General features: G+C 36.4%; 1 protein-coding gene across 1 annotated transcript; it reads left to right on the top strand.

Annotated features, from left to right (window-relative positions):
* Positions 1–840: 840 nt before the first annotated feature.
* On the top strand, positions 841–5068 carry LOC110855071. The gene is made up of 6 exons (XM_022103502.2): positions 841–981; positions 1609–1671; positions 1756–2321; positions 2784–3484; positions 3912–4048; positions 4478–5068. Exons 2-6 carry the CDS (start codon positions 1627–1629, stop codon positions 4658–4660), a joined length of 1632 nt encoding a protein of 543 aa, XP_021959194.2. The 5' UTR covers positions 841–981; positions 1609–1626; the 3' UTR covers positions 4661–5068.
* The last annotated feature ends 12549 nt before the right edge of the window (positions 5069–17617 follow it).

Below are 17617 nucleotides of genomic sequence, written 5' to 3' on the forward strand. Positions count from 1 at the left end.
AGATACTTTTATACTAGATAAGATACTTTCTTTTTCTAGCTTGGTATTCATGCCCAATTGGTCATGTTTAATAATTTAAACGAAAAAATCTAGTGAGTACAAAATTTAAAATCATTCTATAATCATCTTACAAATTTTGTAGACAGTGCTTATACTTCGAAAAATTTCGAAAAACTAGAACTCTACCTAACATACATATTTTGAAGAAGTTGGTATTATTTTTACAATATTCCCTGCTTATCTAAACCCTATAAGATATATACACTAGTTCAGCGTAGGTACATATCATGTAATGTGCATGCATGTGTACAAATGTACTAGTACACATGAACATATATACATATACATATATATATGAATATATGTACATATGTATGTAGAAGTTTTTTACAAATTGGCAAAACATAAACTAAAAATTCACCAAATTCTGGTTACGACAAATTCATGGTCAAATTGACTGCCAGTAGTACGAAATTGACTTTGACTTAAGAATTTTACGGAATTTTTAGAAAAAGTATCTTGTATCTTAACAAAACTATCTTAAGATACTTTTCTGCCAGGCATATCTAGATAAGATACTTACACAAGATACTATCCGACTTTCTAAAAGATAGAAGATACAAGATACAAGATACTTCTCTGATCAGGCGACCAAGATACAAGATAAAGATACTATCTTGTATCTTGTATCTTTTATCTTGTATCTTGACCAAGTATCTTGCCCACCCTTGCAAATTAATAATTAACAAATCATTACTAGGATAAAAGGAATCTTTCAATCAACTGAGTTAAGTCGATGACATGCATTCTGCACGACCCCGAATGATTTAACAGCTCGAGTCACGGCGAGTGCAATAAAACATCAACATGTGTTCTGGTGAAAAATATGAAAAGCAGAAATAATTATTTGTTTAAAAGTTGGGATAAATTGAATTCAGAAGCTGATCAAAAGCATACTGATTAACTAATCGCATTACAAAGGTTAGTAAATACGCATAAGTTAAAAATAATATTATTTATTTGCTATTGTCTACAGATTGTAATTTCCTAATAGTAAATTACTATGGGGAATTGGGGAATACGGTTTACGAAATATGAAATACCTAAGTAGATACTCATACTTATAAAGCTTTTTTAAAATTAGAATCTTAATTAAGGTGCCAGAATAAGAATTTCGCTGAGAAATTGTCGCGTCGATTGGAAAATTTTCCTATCCAAGGGACATAACCAAATGTGGTAAAATTAAACAGGAATTTGTAAATTTCAATTTTAATTAACAGAGGTCAAATGATTTTTATCAAATGTAGTTAAATCATTTGATCAGGTTTTAAAAAATCTTGGGTAGTTTATTTGCAAGGTTTGCTCCATAGAAATATTTCTTAATGGACAGAATGATAAGAGATCGCAAACCGGAATTTTTCCAAGTTCCCAATATTCAGCAGTCTTTTTGCAACTAAAAAAGTTTTTCAACTTGCCCCAAAAGAAACTCAGGGTGCCCCACAAAAGTTTTTCAACTTGCCCCAAAAGTGTCTCAAGCTGCCCAAAAATTTCGGTTCATACCAAATTAGAAATGTAGACGAAATTCTTATTCTGTATTCTTCAAAATAGGAAAGAACTCATACTGCCATGGAAACCAGAACCGTGGAACAAGTCGCATTGGACAATCCCATTGTATGTAAACCTAATTTAATAATCCCTAAATACATAAATGAAAATACGAATTTTTAGTCATCTTCCCAACCTATTTCTTTGTAGATTTTGACGCAAATTTTAAAACAGACCTCCGCCCCACTAAAAACTGCTCGTTTAGTCTCCACTTTCTGGAACGATCTCGTCCTCTCCCTTCCAAACAGCAAACTCTCATTAAAACTGGGTCACGATAATCTAATCTCAAACACGGAAGAGGATCTAATTCTATTTTTCGAGCTATGTTTCGCCCTCGACGCCCGACTTGCGAAACACATTTCCGCAACAAGTATTCGCGGTCGGACGCCGCTTTACTCTTTCGCCACGAAACTGATGCACACCTGCGACAAATTTAGCGACACGGTGCAAATTTTGGACGTTTCCATTGCCCATGAAGCCTGTCTCTCGCCGGTTTATCAAGTTTTGAAAAACTGCTGCCCGAATTTGAAACAAGTCCGGATTTCTTGCACATTTCTGCCCGTTTCAAATTCCGGTTCGGATGATCATGCCGTAAGTCGGGATTTGGTTGTGGGGAAAAAAGCAAATTTGACCGGGTTCGCGTTCACCTCGACACGGGTGACGCCGCGGGTGCCCAAATTAATTGAGGCGGTGGTCGCCGCCGCGCCAAATTTAAGGTAAGACTCATCGCCAAAATTAGCACATTTCTTAACTCTGGAAATTTATTTTTTAATTCTGCAGTACAAATTTGTAGTACGTAGATTAATAGAATGGCGATGAAATTTTTTGGCCGGTTTTAATGGGTTCTAATTTTTTTGGAGGGTTTTTAACAAACTTTTGATCTCTTAGTTCAAAAACTAGAAAACCTTGGAGTCGAGTGCATATTTTTTTAATGAAAAACTGAAAAAAAGTGTAAACTTATGCACTCCAGACTCAGACAGTTTTTCAAAGAGGAGATCTAAAGTTTAAAAAATGCTTCAAATAATTGGAACTTATGAAAACTGGTTAAAAAAACTCACCGTTATCAAATTACTGACTCGACAAATGCGTGTCCCAGAATTTTAAAATAAATTTCCAGACCTGGGAAATTATGAAAATTGTTTAGATTTTGCCAGTCTTGGAATCCTAAATTCTTTCAGAGAAGCCATCCTTCCCTGGGGAATCTATCCGGATTTCGCAAACTCCAAGTTTCTCACCTCTCTCAAGATCTCGCTAGATGGCGTTCAACCAAATCGCCCCGGCCTCGTTGACCGTAACCTTGCCGAACTGACCCGGATGCTGACCCAGGTTTCCGACCGACTTGAAAAGTTATCCTTTCGCCTAAAGTTTTTCGAGTTTAAATATTTGCGAAAAATGTTTCGAACCGGATTCCGCTTTCCGAGAAGGATGCCGAAACTACGCAAATTTCGCAACGAATTAGGCGACGTTTTAGTGAGTGCCGATTTCTTGCGGGATCTTGAAGCGATGCCGGTTTTACAAACGCTCGTGATCTCGGACAGATTGAGGAGGTCGAAAAGTTTGCGTGAAATTTTGCAAAATGTTTGCGACGCGGAAAATAATTTTTTTGCAAATGTAACGAAATTAGTGCTGATGGAGGTACACGATCCCAGACTTGTTGGCGGATTGAAGACAGCATTTCCGAACTTGGAGAGCTTAAAGGTAGACACGTATGACGAGATGGATTCTGACGGGCGAATGAGCAAGATGGGGTTGGGCGTCGTTCTTAGCGCGTGTGTGGGTTGGGAGAGGTTAAAATGCTTGAATTTAGCGCTGCCCATGTATCCAGGAAGGATTGGGGATGTTATTGAGGCTCTAATGGATAGCAGAGAATTGTATACGCGTGAGTGCCAATTTATTTTAAGGAAATGTCGATGATTCTGGTAAAAAATTAACACATTTTTAGTAATTTTTCGGCTCTGGGAATTTATTTAAAAATTCTGAAAGTCAAATTTTGTATGGCAAGTTCCGTACAATTTTTATTAAACACTTCAGATATTGGAAAGAGAAGATTTCTAGTTTATGACGCCCTCAGAAAATTGGTTGTAAATAATTTTGCAATAAATTCGCAAAGTGGAGAAATTTTTTAAGATGTGCTGATTTTGGAGATGAGTAACCCAGTGCTATGTTAATTTAGCTCCTCCATATGTTCGCATACATTTGCGTAATGTCAAATTACGCAAATTTTATTTGGCATAATCCATCATAATTTCTCCCTTGGTTTAAAATTAAATTTAAAAAAATCTTAATTCATTCTGGATAAATTTCAGATCTTAAGACGGTCCTAATTAGGACGTACAGTGAGAGCCACGTGCTCCACCACGTGGCAGAGGACGATATGGATCGGTTCATTGAACTACTTATCGCAATGAATGGAATGGAGGAGATTGTAATTTCAGAACTTTATGTGAGTTAAATAAATAGTTAACTAAATTTACTAAGTTAAAATTATCTGACAATTAGTGGAGGTATCACACCTACTTATTAACGTCGATTTTAACAAATCAGTGTGAACTGATCAATTTTTCTATTAATATGAAATTTGCAAATAGCACTCCGCAAATTTGGCAGAGCCATTTGTATCCAAAGAGGAGAAAACATGCATGAAGGTTTGAAAGTTTCAACTTCGAAGCACGTGTTCCTCTCTTTGGACGCAAATACATATCTTCACCAAACCTGAGCATCGGAAATTAGTGTCATATCCAAATTTTATGCTAATTAAATTTGTGATCGATTTACAATAATTTGGTAAAAATCGGTCAGCATACGCTGCAAAACCACCATTCTCTGTAAAATAATTCTAAGTCTGACTGAATTTGTTATTATTTGCTTACAGTTTTCTAACAAATCAGCCGAGAACTTAGACGCTTTCATGGTGTCGAATAACATGTTGAGGTCAAAATTCAGGATGATAAATACAGACTTTCCGTACGAAGCGGACCAAGATAACTGTGATGAAGACTTCAGTTCTAGGAATATGAGGAGTAATAATCCCACTAATGTTAATGTAATTACGTAATTCGTTAAATACAAATATTTGCTGCTCGTTTATCCAAATATGTACATATAAATTATTACTTATTATCGGATTATATCAATCTGATTTTAATCTTTACGATCATTAATCGTAAACTGTCAATCAACATGCTTAATTTGTAATGCTTCGATCAGAATTGCGTAAAAAAATTATGTTCTTACATTATGTTACTTTGAACCTGGTGAACCAAAGTTCTACGGTATTACCATGTATAAAGTCATAATAAATTGAAAAAAATAAGTATGAAAGTAAGTATGTACATACATAAGTATGATGCAATACCAAAATTTAGGTATGGGTTAGCCTCACCGGCTAGAGGATTAAATGTATGTATTTATATATTATATAGTGTTTCATAAGACAAATAAAACGGATAATTATGTTCAAATATTTATTTCTAACTTTGTCTTTATAAAACAAGAATGGAACTTGAATAAACAAACTAGCGAGATAAATGAGTTGGTACGTGCATACGTACGTATGTACGTGCGAAGTGCATATGTAATTGATTATTGTATAATTATGTTTTTAGAGTCTGGTTATTTATTGCGAAAAAATCGCGGAAATAGTTATATATTAAATTGAGGAATCATGAGTTGTATTTATTTACTTAATGCAATACAATTTATTAACGCGTGTGCATGTACATACATATGTATCTGCTGCATAAATATGGAAATATTGAAACTATTTACACCCTAAGGAAAAACGTAAAATTTATTCTCGGTTCAATAAAGTAGAGCGTCGTTCACCGCTTTATTGGCCAGCCGTAGCATTCTGCAGATTTCTGAAAATGAATAACCGATCTCTACTGACTATCGATTAGCAACAGAGGGACTGAGACTTAAATAAATGTTTGGTACAGTGGAAAACTGTACTAGAAACATATTCAGTGGACTATTTTACTAGCATGGAAAATAATGGGTAATCCTCCTGTTTTAACGTTATCCTATTTTTTCTTGCTTCCCTCTTTCAGTCAGGTTGACTTATTTTTTGAAAATTGTATGGTTCACGTTACATCAAATAATCGAATTGATTTAAATTACAATTTCTTCGAGGATTCGTCAAGCCCTCGGATTTGGTCGTCACTGGAAATAAATTATTCGGATTTAGTACTAAAAAGTGGGTGGAGGCCGCGTGGTCATGGTGATCCTTGCGCGGTGCTTGTCATTCTGGCTGGTCGGCAGGAGGAAGGCTTAAATATGGCGGGTATTATCGACTTTATGAGGCGGTCAGGTTTTGAACAAAATGAGGAGTTCGTGTTCGTCATACTTGTGGAGGAAAGGAATTATTTGAAATTTGTGACGTCTTGGAGGAAACACGTGATCAAGGAGGAGTTTTATGCAAATGTTTTGATTGCGGAGAGAAATTATGGGGCGAAAAGAAGGGATGAAATTAAGGTAAGGATTTTGTCGTAGTAGAAACTAAAGGGTGACAAATAAGTAAATTGAGCGAAATTTGCTGGGGCGAATTTTGAAGGGTGCACTAGTTCAGCGGACTAATTAAATCTGTTCAGGCATCGACAACCCTAATAGTTTCGATGAATTACGGATTAAGTCATTAAAAACTTTCTTGTAATCATAGGATTGAAATTACTTTGCTTAATTAGATGAAACGGATTTAATCTAGGATTAATTCATTGTGGATTATTTTTTTAAAGTTATTTTAAAATTTCTTATGAGATTACTAGATTACGAGGCACAGTTATTCAGATTAACTAATCTGATTAAAGTAATCCTGGCGTTGACAATCCCTGAATGAGTTAGGTTGATATATACTTAACGCGTACCAACTTTCCAATTTTGGTGATGCTTACTTTCAATATGCTTTATCCTTTCTAGTCTTCGACCTTTAAACATAAAATTAGTCCACAAATCAAGTAACGAATTTTATTTCCCGTCAACAGTCCTGGATGCCCTGGTGCAACACAAGCCCTACAAAACAATCCACCTTGGCGGGACAAAGTATCCAAAACTTGAGGCAAATTAAATCCATCTTCAAAAATCTAGCGCGCTCAGTAAATCACACCTTCGCTAGCATCTTCCCACTCCTGGGTTTCAGCAGATTGGACGCCTTTCGGCGAAAGGATGCCGACACTAGGAGCTGGTGGAGACGCGGGAAAATGAGCCCAATCGATGAAATGATCCTCGCCTGGATGGCGAACCGATACAATTTTATAATTCCTTCAAAATCTCAACATCCCCGCGCCACTATATGTTTCCGAGATTGCGAGTTGCCCCGAAACAGTGGGAAGTCTCCGAAAGTCGTGCTACTCCAGGTCAACCGGGTGTCCGTGATTTATTGTGTGCTCGTCAATCAAGTCACGCTGGACGAGGTGGACTGGTTTTTTCCCCTGAAAACGTTCGGATCTCAAGTTTGGGCTGCGATCTGTCTGGTCGTGGGGGCAATTGCGATTTCACATAGGAATTTGGGGGCAGGATTGTATGTGATTTGGTCCTTTTTGGGACAACACGGGAAGGTATGCAGAATTTTGAAATAATTTGCACCCGTAAGAATTATGCAACTTTTGAATTTTCCTCGAATTCAGTTGATCATTTTCAAAAGACTGTTTTTGGAAAGTTTCGTTCACGTGTAACAATCTTGTAGGATGTTGCAGAATTATGCATAAATGGTCTTTCGCAACCGTACCGTGTCTGTATAACATCTCTGTCTGATCATTACTGCATAACCGTTTGTGCATAATTATGCAAAATTCTGCGCAGTAATATCGTTCTGCATAACCATTTTTCTGCCGAGAGTCAGTTCAATTTTCTGCAAGAAAGCTACATACAAACGGTCGATTTTAGACCTTGCCCCAATTATGCGTAACTATGCATAGTTTACTCTGCATACATTTTTTCGGCACAACCATCAGAAAATTTTCGGCACGAAAACAGCCTTTTATGCCGAAAATATTGTACTTTTAGACTTGGTCGTCCACCTCGATCTGCTTTTTCGCGCTGCCCGTTGTAATCTTGCAAACGTGGTATTTGTGCTGTTTCACGTCCCATACGATTCTTCCCCTGCTCCCCACCAGGATTCAAACTGTTCGGGAAATGTTTTCTGCCGGGTATCGAATCGTCAATCCAGAGTGGACCATTGTCCTAGGAAACGTAACTCTAATGACACATCTGGGAAGTAGTGACGTTCGCAGGATGCCACAGCTGACCAAGAATGAAACCGTTGAATGTAAAGCGATGGGAATCTCGTGTCTTGCAAACATGGCGGGATGGGCGAGTCGATTGGTATATGCGGATTATGCGGATGCCTATATTGCCGATATTATTAAGGTTGGGATACTATTGTTTGCAGTAAATTTTACGTAAGGTTTATGCAATTTGATCCATTTTCGCATGCACGTATAAAAAGATGTAAATCGGTAAAAAGTTTTAGATTTGGGGAGGAAATTTTTTTTGACAGTATTTTACATTTTCAGAAAAGCAGGCAAACAATAATTTAAAATACAGGTGTCGTATTGACAAATTTATGAAGTTACAAACCTACGTGAATTTTTTTAAAAATTAGTAAAATAAGAAATTCTTAAGTTTTGTTCAAAATAAGAATTGAATTTCATTCCATGTTGAACCCTAATTTTTTACTGATATGTATGTAAAATGAGTCTTGTGCAAAGTAGCTTTATGCAGTGGACATTATGTAAAGTGTCCGAAGGCCTATATTTAACTGTAAATACTTTTAGTTTTTAACCTTTTGCTAGAAGTTAAGAAGGTTTGGCTCTATTTTTTAAACGACATGATAGCAAATTATTCGAATTTGGCCTGGTTTAAATTCTAAATTTTAATATGTTCATGTACCACTTCTTTTTTTCTCAGGTTGTCCCTGGAGTATCGTGTTACGCAGTTAGAGAGCCATGGACCACGGTACGGAATATTTTTACGATTGAAGGTCACCATTCTGGACCCATCTACCGTGACATTTTAAGAATTCAGACAGTGGGAATTATGACCTTGTGGGACATGAATTACCGTTCTGCCGTGCTGCTGAAGGCTCGAAGGATGTTGGCGATTAGACTGGCAATACAACTCGGGTGGCACAGGATCTCGCTGAGTAGTCAAATTTTAGTGATATTTACCCTATTCGCGGTTGCCTTAGGGGTCGGGGTGGTCCTCTTTGTGTTGGAATACTTGTGGTATAGATCAACGAGTCGGATAAAATACACTTTAAGAAATCATGTTCATGTATTACAATAGTACCAAGAGGTAATGATATTCCCAAAATGGTAGTGATAAGAAATGCTGTCTAGTAATAGATTTGTATTTAGTTTTACCATATCAGTTTTAAATTTTAATACCAAGCGGTAGAAACCTTAATAAAGAAAGATTAAGCTATAAATTGAAATCTTTCGAGTTTTGACTGTATTATATCAAATTAGTTAATGATTGTCTTAGTTCTTAATGTTTATAAGTAAGACTAACATTTTATGTACATAATCGATTTTTACTACCCCCTGCCCTCTAAATTAAGTTATAAATAATTGACGCACAAAGTAAACCACGATACTTTCACTTGTGAAAGTATTGTGTATTGTTAATTTGATTGTAATCAGATTAACATTTAATAAGAACAGTTAACATTTAACATTTAATAAGAACAAAACTTAACTAACTTCCGCTGCAAATATTGCAAATTAGTTCTATCGCGTAGAACAATGTACAAGTCGTGATTAAAATGGAATATAGATAAAATACAACTAAAAAATTTCCTTATATCTTCAAACTCTTTGGATCATCATTATTTTTAATAACTGAACGATTCAACCCATTGAACTTAATCCTTCTTAAAAATCTTAAATATTTTGTCCAGAAATTTATCATCCCTGCCTGAATTAAATATTGTGATCTCACCTCCAATTTAGCATCCAAACTATAAGATACCAACCATCCGAGTTCTTCCTTAAATAATTCATCCTTCCCTTTAGCAATATTGGATTTTGGTCTCAAAAATTTCAACTTGGCTTCATATTCATTAATATCACTTCCATAAACCACCATGGCTGATTTATTGCAGGACACAATCCCATCCAGAAGGGTATATTGTGCTCTCGCTTCACAACGAATAGTCTGGATTATAGATGTTGTTCAAGGGCTAAAATCTTCTCGGAGCTATAATCTGTTTTATACTATTTTAGCCTCATTCCGAACTCGTGAAATGAATTGGCCAGTCGTGAATACGAATTTTGACTTTCCATGAACATGTGTCGTATGGGGTGATAATACTTGAGCACGGGAACAAATAAGGTGAATTTGTGGTCTATTAACTCCTTAAAGTTAGATATGAATGTACCCTTTAATGGTGAAGTTAACTCTGTTACATTACTCCCTCTGTATCCATTACTAAGAACGACAAACATTAAAAGCCATGGCGCCAAGATGCAAGTCGAAGACAGCAGCTTGTTTCTAAAGGTCGGAATATTGATGCCTTGTTCTAGCAAAAGAGCTAGTGCTAGAAGTAACGTATCGCTTAATACTATGACTTTCCCCGAACTGTGAATAAATTTTAAAATTATGGCAGAAACGAAGCCTAGAACAAGTAAAGCCACCCATGCCTCCATGCCATATGCGGAAACAAGGTTGCCAAATTTTGGCCCACTCAATTCCCCTTGCAGCAATCCGTCGCAAGTTAAAAATTTATACGAACCTGGCGACATACGAACATTTGGAGCCTGGGTTGGTTGGTTTATGTAAATTACAATTTTTCTAGGCTCACCTATGCTTGCAAGGTCATTTGTACGACTGGAAATTTGGAATATAAAACTATTGTTAGGATATATGTAGGAAAAGGTTAAAACATCGACGGTAGCATTTGTTGATATTTGGTCGAATTTTGTAGCTGTTCCGTCTTCATTGAGTGGACAGGAACTTCAGAAAATACGTCAGAAATTTGAAACTTGTTATCGGGGTGAAAAGTAGTCGCGATTTTGTAAAACGATTCAACTATAGTTGTCTGATCAGTTGGGATGTGTTGATGAAAGGTGAACTTTTTCGGGTGACATGTCCGACAAGAGATGTACCATTCGGGTAGTTGGGTGGATTTCGAAATGTATACGATCCCAGTGTAGGATTGTGCTGAATGAGAAAAAAGTAGCTAATTAAATTTGAGTAGATTTGGGTATCGAAGTGTCATCAAATTGGTAACAAATATGTATAAACCAAGAAATTGCCCTTACTATACCCCAAAACGGGCAATTCAGTATCCCACAAAGTTAAAATATAGAAACATTTTGACTACCTTTTGAGCCTTGAACGCGTTCAATTCCTCTCGCCCATGTTGCCCAATTTGTAAAGAATTTTCGATCAGTGAAATAAATCCAGAAATCTCGATGTCGAAAAAGGTTGGAAAATCCAGCCTCTCTTCCACTGATAGGTCCCGTCCAATACTCCTTGTAATAATGGGGGCATTCAAACTGGCTTGCATAGTGCACGGTGGTTGGCATTTCAGGAAATAAAAATCCATGGAAGACACATTTCCACCGGAAACTATCCTTCTGACGACGTGTCAAATTATCTTCTAAGCGTTCAATGTTATACCCGGGGTCTTCTAAGACTATTGGTATTTCGGGTTGATGAATATCCAGATGTTTGTAATTTATGAAGTGTATCAAACAATTAGAGAATTGGTTAAGGAGATCGTTAAGGTAGGACACGTTGTATGCACTAGGCAACGTGTTTGTATTCGGTGTTGCATTCGACATACCCAAGCTTTTTGAAAGGCTTGCAGCAAAGGAAACAATGTAGACGCAGAATTTAAACAAAGTTCCCATTTCTGTTGTTGAAGTGTATACAGTGAACATACGTCGTCAAGAGAGTTATAAAACGTTACGATTCCTCAATCATTATATGAAGCATCATGATTCATGAAACGTTATGTATCGTTACGATTTGAACATTTCGAAATAAATACAGGTCTTTCCTGCAATGACAAAATTCAGTATCACGAAAAAAATCAGTATTGCTTAATGTGCCCCATTCATTTACATAACTCATAGCCTTAGAGTTCACCTCTAAATTATAGATCAGAGTCGCAGATACCTAGCAGTTTGCCCACTATTTTTCTGAGCTTTGACCATTGATGCAATAAACACATCGGATATTTATACCCCTCTGGAAATCAACACTTTGCGTTCTTTACAGGAAGTGAAGTTGATAACTGTAACACTGGTTGAGCATAGCATTCAAGCCGTTCTAAATTTGGAAACGGTTGACGTACCTCTTCAAACATGTATGATACTTCCTCGTAAAAGTGCGGATGTATTTATGCTGACAATGTACGTGGGATCTGTTACAGAGACACTATTTTGTTGTACACCCATTCATCCTTTTTCACAAAAGATATGTACAAGTTTTTGGTAGGAATTTCCTGCTGAATAAAAAAGTTTTGATGTATAATTTCCCCAACATTTCCCAATTTTTGTATGTGCTTACCTATATATTAACCTAGTCGTGATTGAGAGAAAATTATGCATATGCACAAATAAATACCTATGCGTGCCCGGATCATATTACTGAAACGAAATTATTATCACGCAACTATAAATTATAACCAACCCTTCAAACTACGAAATAATAGTTTGAAAGTTAAAGAAAACACTGTTTTCTGAAACTATACTGTCTGCAACTTTTTGTTTTCTTAAATATGTATGAACTTAAAACCGAACAACTTGTTACATGGGTAGCAGACGAAGAGGGAACTGATTTCAAATTTATGTTAATTCAATATACAACCAACCATTCGTAACGTTTAAATGTTTACCTTCTTCCTTACAACCATTTACATAAATAACTACGTAAGAATACACACCTTTGACGCTAACAAAAGACAAAGCCTCATAAAGGATTTTTTAGCAAGACATGTGTATCTAAATATGTACGTATGTAAATACAATGTAGCCAAGGTTAACTATTACGCGAATTATACATATATAATTAATTACGATTATAAACTGAAATCTTAACTCAAAGTCTTCAGAGTGAACAGATTTATCTTTCCAATCAGTTAGAACTATGTACAAAGGTATGATTTTCCTCCAGCAACGGAATTTGGCACACACTAACGATGGTGTGTAAAATTAGGGTGGTTTTTGGTGCCCTGAGCTCCCAGCATAACCACTGTAAATATCCATTAGACGCAGTTTTTAATACTAGTCCTATGATGTAACAAAATTTCCGTGTTAAAATGACATTTGGTCCAGTTGTGACGACTTTAGTGACACGCGGAATGGTCACTGTCGCCATGCTTTTACTAGCGTTTCACCACACGAGGAAAAATTTTCCATTGTACCGTGACATTTAAACCACCCTGTACATACCTCATAGAAATAAATTGTTCGGTTCTAAAGATTTTAAACCTAGTGGACCTGGTGAATTTCGATAATGAAGCATAACACTTATCATTACGGGAAACTCGGGGAGACAAAGCTAATTGATACTTGAAAATAATAGGATTTTTTAAAAGAATTTTTACTTTATTATTATCATTTTGCGAACACATTCAAATCAGGCATTATATTTGTACATTAGAAAAGCTGACTGCGAATGAGTCGAACATAAAATTCCCTAACCTGAATAAAAAAAGTCGTATACTTAGCTAAAAATGAAGAATATGAATTATAATTCGCCGTGTGTAGCGGTGTTGTAAATAAAAGTATTTGACGTATAAAACTATGTAATTGCGTTGTTTGCCATAACCAGATTGATTAGATGACTGGTAATTAAAATATCATAATTAGCACTCGTTAATTATAAACTTATGTATGTAAATATGTATGATAGTTACATAAATAAATCATTAAAATACTGGATATGCCGCATTTCCATGAACAGCAAAAAACAAAGTAATTAAAATTTACAACGTCGGAGTTAATTTCTACTGAAGTGAAATGACGCACATCTGGTCGAATTGCTCAAATAAGTCGGAACATTTAGAAAGCATTATGTACATACTTATGATTGAAAAGTTGAAGTAAGTTATCCATATAACTTGAAACACGTACTTGTACAAGGGGACCAAACAAATGGAGTCGGTGGGGTGGATCAGCGTCCGGTCCGTTCTTTGTTGTTTTCAAAAATATCTGATCCAATCGAATCTGTTGTTCGAAATTTCGAATAATATCATATCCTATCCGGTTGAATGGCATCGGGGCACGGATTATAAAAAAACGTTTATCCGACCCAACTCTGCTGACAAATTAAGATAAGGTACATCTTTCTACGATATGCAACTTTTGGCCCTTACGTAAAACCAACAACAGGGTATCTTATGAACTAGAGACATTACATTAAGAAGTTATTAATAATTTAATGGCAATGTGTTTTTCGTTCATGTCTATGGTTTATATATGAATTAGACTTTTTTTGAATAAGAAGCACACACAAAAAGGGATCCAATTGTAATCGACAATTACCATGGAATAAGGAAATTCTCTGCCTAGAGTAATTACGTAGGCGGTAATTAATGTGTGTGACACGTATCCGCCTAATGGCGAAAGTGTTTCGTTGAGCGATTTGACACTTAAAAATAATGTTATAAATATACAAAATTAAATATAATAATTAAATATAATAATTAAATAATAATTAAATATAATAATATAATAACAATTAAATATACAAAATTAAACATTCATAATAAAAATTACGCTAAAGGAGGATAACACAACAATTGGGTAAAATTTATACCACTGGTCGGACGAATTTTGCACAAATGTTTTACAAATTTTACCCAATTGGAAGCCTTTCTTGGATAAATTTAACACAACTTTGCTTAGAGTGCAAGTAAACTTTGTTCTTTACAAAGTTAGCGTTACTCTGGACTTTGCATAGTTTTCCTAATATAAAACTCGGAGGGCATTTATTTTTCAAAGTGTGGGATTATTTTTTAGCGTGCTCACGATATATGTACACACATCTATAATTCAACGAAGAAAATGGTAACTGCACACATTTATTTCCATTATCACCATAATGGGCGTACTCACGACAACTTCTTATTTCGCATCGCAACTCATTTAGCAAACTTGCGAAGATCAAAATAATTCTGTCGTGAGGAGATTCGCAAAATATGACTTCGCAAATCTCTCTAATCTCGCAAAACTACTGAAAAACACCTTTTTTGGTATTATTTCCATAGATTTCTGTAATTCTCTTGCTGGTGATGGCAAGGATGAATTTGCGAAACAGTTTTGCGAAATAAGAACATGTTCAATTGCTTGGTAAATTTGCGAAAAAAATCCCATGGTTTTACAGCAAAATTTTTGCGAAATCTTGCATATAGGTCGCAAAACTTCGCAAGTTATATTTCTATGCTCAATTTTCGAGATATGCGAGATATGCGAATTTTGACGTGAGTACGCTCAATCTATTGGGCACATATGTATTCCCCCTTGAGCGATGTATGTACATTGCTCCCATTTACGAATAATTAGGGAACGTCCATAAATTATGTCTGCAAAAAATTCCAAACCCTGCCGCTCCCCTTGTTCCACGTTACATACATACACTCCCCAATTATAAAAATGTGGCACAAATGACAAATGGGCCTATGACGTAAAACTTTTACCCTCTCACCCGCCCCGTTGTATGTCACATAATTCGTGGACGTCGTCTTATACCAGAGAAATAATCGCTCCTGCGATAAAATGCCTATCAATTTTGGTACCATTTGAAGAATACAATTTAGAAATTGGTGCATTAATTGAGCTGCTAATTGTAACAGCACACTTGGGTAGCTTCTTAAGCAGCTACGGTGTTTATAACTGTAGAAAATTTCTACTAGAAATATATAACAAAGGAAAGGGTCATGCAAATAGATACATACATACGTAACCTACCTTCTCACAATTTTAATTAAATCTTCCTCAGTAGTACTTATCTTGATCTACACGTGGAGCGGCGACACCAATACGAACTACAATTAAATAACTTGTTTCCTTATAACCGCTGCACTCTTTGCAAAATGGTATTGAATTATTACCGACCAGAGTAAATACGTATATTTTTGACTCACCGGCCCGGCACGTAGTGAGTATGCGACTTCACCACATTTCTAAGAGTGTAGAATATCTTATTATTTTCTGCTTAGCTCGTGCTTCATATCATCTAGAAGATCTTTTAATTAAAGGAAGTATCATTTTCAGCAGTGCTTTATTTTCCACATACTGATTATCAAGGTTCTTCTTCCCCTTTCTCTGATTCATCAATGCACAAGCCATTCTTAAAGTAATATTTTCCCCGAAAAATTATGATTTTCGCTTCCGACAAATATTTGCGGCTTCAACTTTCCCTTTCTGCTCGTTTCTCCTGCCTCGACTTTAAATGGAACGAGGCAACCAAAAAAGTGGTCAAACTTCGTAAAAACTCCAACCTCCAATTTAAAGTAAAGCTCAGCAAGGTAATCAATCTCGCCTATGTGATACTCCAACTTGTCACTATTCTCGGAAACGATTCCACCACACCGGAAAAACTCGAGGCGCTCCTGTTCTTCTCCATGTACGCGATCGTGGTCGCTCTACGATTCGGATACGTTGGCATAACGCCGGGACAAATGCTTAACTCGCTGGACTTGTTGGAACAGAAATATGGCAAAATATACGGTAAACTTAGTTATGTAGAAATTTCAAATTGAGGCAATTCACGTGGTAAGACATAAATTAGGCGATTTTTGTAAATGAAATTTACAAATCTGTACTAATTAAGTAGATGCCCTTAATGAACAAGTTTGCATAAATTTTATTTCGAATTATTTGTAAAATTTTTAAATGTTTGTACAATTTATAATGTTCTCCAGGAATTGCCACGTATTAGGAAACTTAATCTAGATTTTTCACCAAACTATATTTTTTCAGGGTCAAACATGCTCCCAAACAGAAAAGAGTTCCTGATCGCACTTCTCCAACCAGTTTGTTACCTGAGCTGTCACGTGATTCCTGTAACGCTTATCGTCTTACTGTACAACCGACCCTACCAGCCACCTTTTCTTGGCTCAATTCTCCACCGTAACCATGGCTACGTGGCCCGATTCGCCATCCTGTTCCTGGAATTCGTCACATTCACCCAGGTCGTCCTTTCCGGCTCGTTCTACATCCTGTACGTAGTCTTCGCGGGAATCTGCAGTATTTTAAAATACTCTGGAGCAGTCTTCTCATCCCGCCCCGCCTGCCGGAAGGAAGCCAACATCTTAGCATACCGTACCCTCCACGTGGCCACGAGCCATGTCAACGACTGCATTAGACACACCCTTCTCCCCGTCTGCATCATAGGTCCACCCATTTTGCAAATGTTGGGCTCATTTGCATGCATAAAGCTGCGAACCGAAATAGATTGGCCGCTTTTCGCAGTGTTTCCGGTGATCGTGTTGATCTCCTTTATTCTCACGGTGATGCCGCTGCTGGCGGCGGGAAGGATATATGTGACTTCATGGAGATTCATGAACCAGTGGAGGTCGAATTATTTCGGAAGGGAGAGCAGGTATTTTAGGCGAGTTGGAAAATCCATGAAACCCTTAAGGATCCATTTCGGCAAGAACTTCGTCGACGCGTGTACCCCGCTGGTCGTCCAGGATTTTTGCATGAGACAGATCGCAGGATTGTTGATGTATTATAATTCGTATGAAATGTAGATTATTTAATTGGTCAAACGAGTATACATACATAGGTATGTAAATTTAGGACGAAAACTTTAAGCAAAATTATTTATTGTATTCAACAACTTGTGTCTGTATGTTAGCTAATTACGGGGGCTGTTGAGATAATGTTGATAGTTAGTAAATTTACGTAAGCCTACACTCTTAAAAACAGTGTTACCCTTTTGGAAAATAAGTGCGCTATCAATTCTAGATTAAGTAAACTATACTAAAGCCAGAGTATGTATTTAGCTAAATCTATAGACCTAAATCTAAATCTAGCTAAATTTGAGCTAAATTTAGCTA

This window comes from Folsomia candida, unplaced genomic scaffold (genome assembly GCF_002217175.1).
Source record: "Folsomia candida strain VU population unplaced genomic scaffold, ASM221717v1 Fcan01_Sc011, whole genome shotgun sequence".
In the NCBI taxonomy this organism is placed as follows: domain Eukaryota; kingdom Metazoa; phylum Arthropoda; class Collembola; order Entomobryomorpha; family Isotomidae; genus Folsomia; species Folsomia candida.

Bases quoted from the DNA above. Each gene is read 5' to 3' on its own strand.
- LOC110855071 (XM_022103502.2), top strand. From the start codon at position 1,627: ATGGAAACCAGAACCGTGGAACAAGTCGCATTGGACAATCCCATT. The intron at 1,672-1,755 runs GTATGTAAACCT...ATTTCTTTGTAG, and splicing joins TCGCATTGGACAATCCCATT to ATTTTGACGCAAATTTTAAA. The intron at 2,322-2,783 runs GTAAGACTCATC...AAATTCTTTCAG, and splicing joins GCCGCCGCGCCAAATTTAAG to AGAAGCCATCCTTCCCTGGG.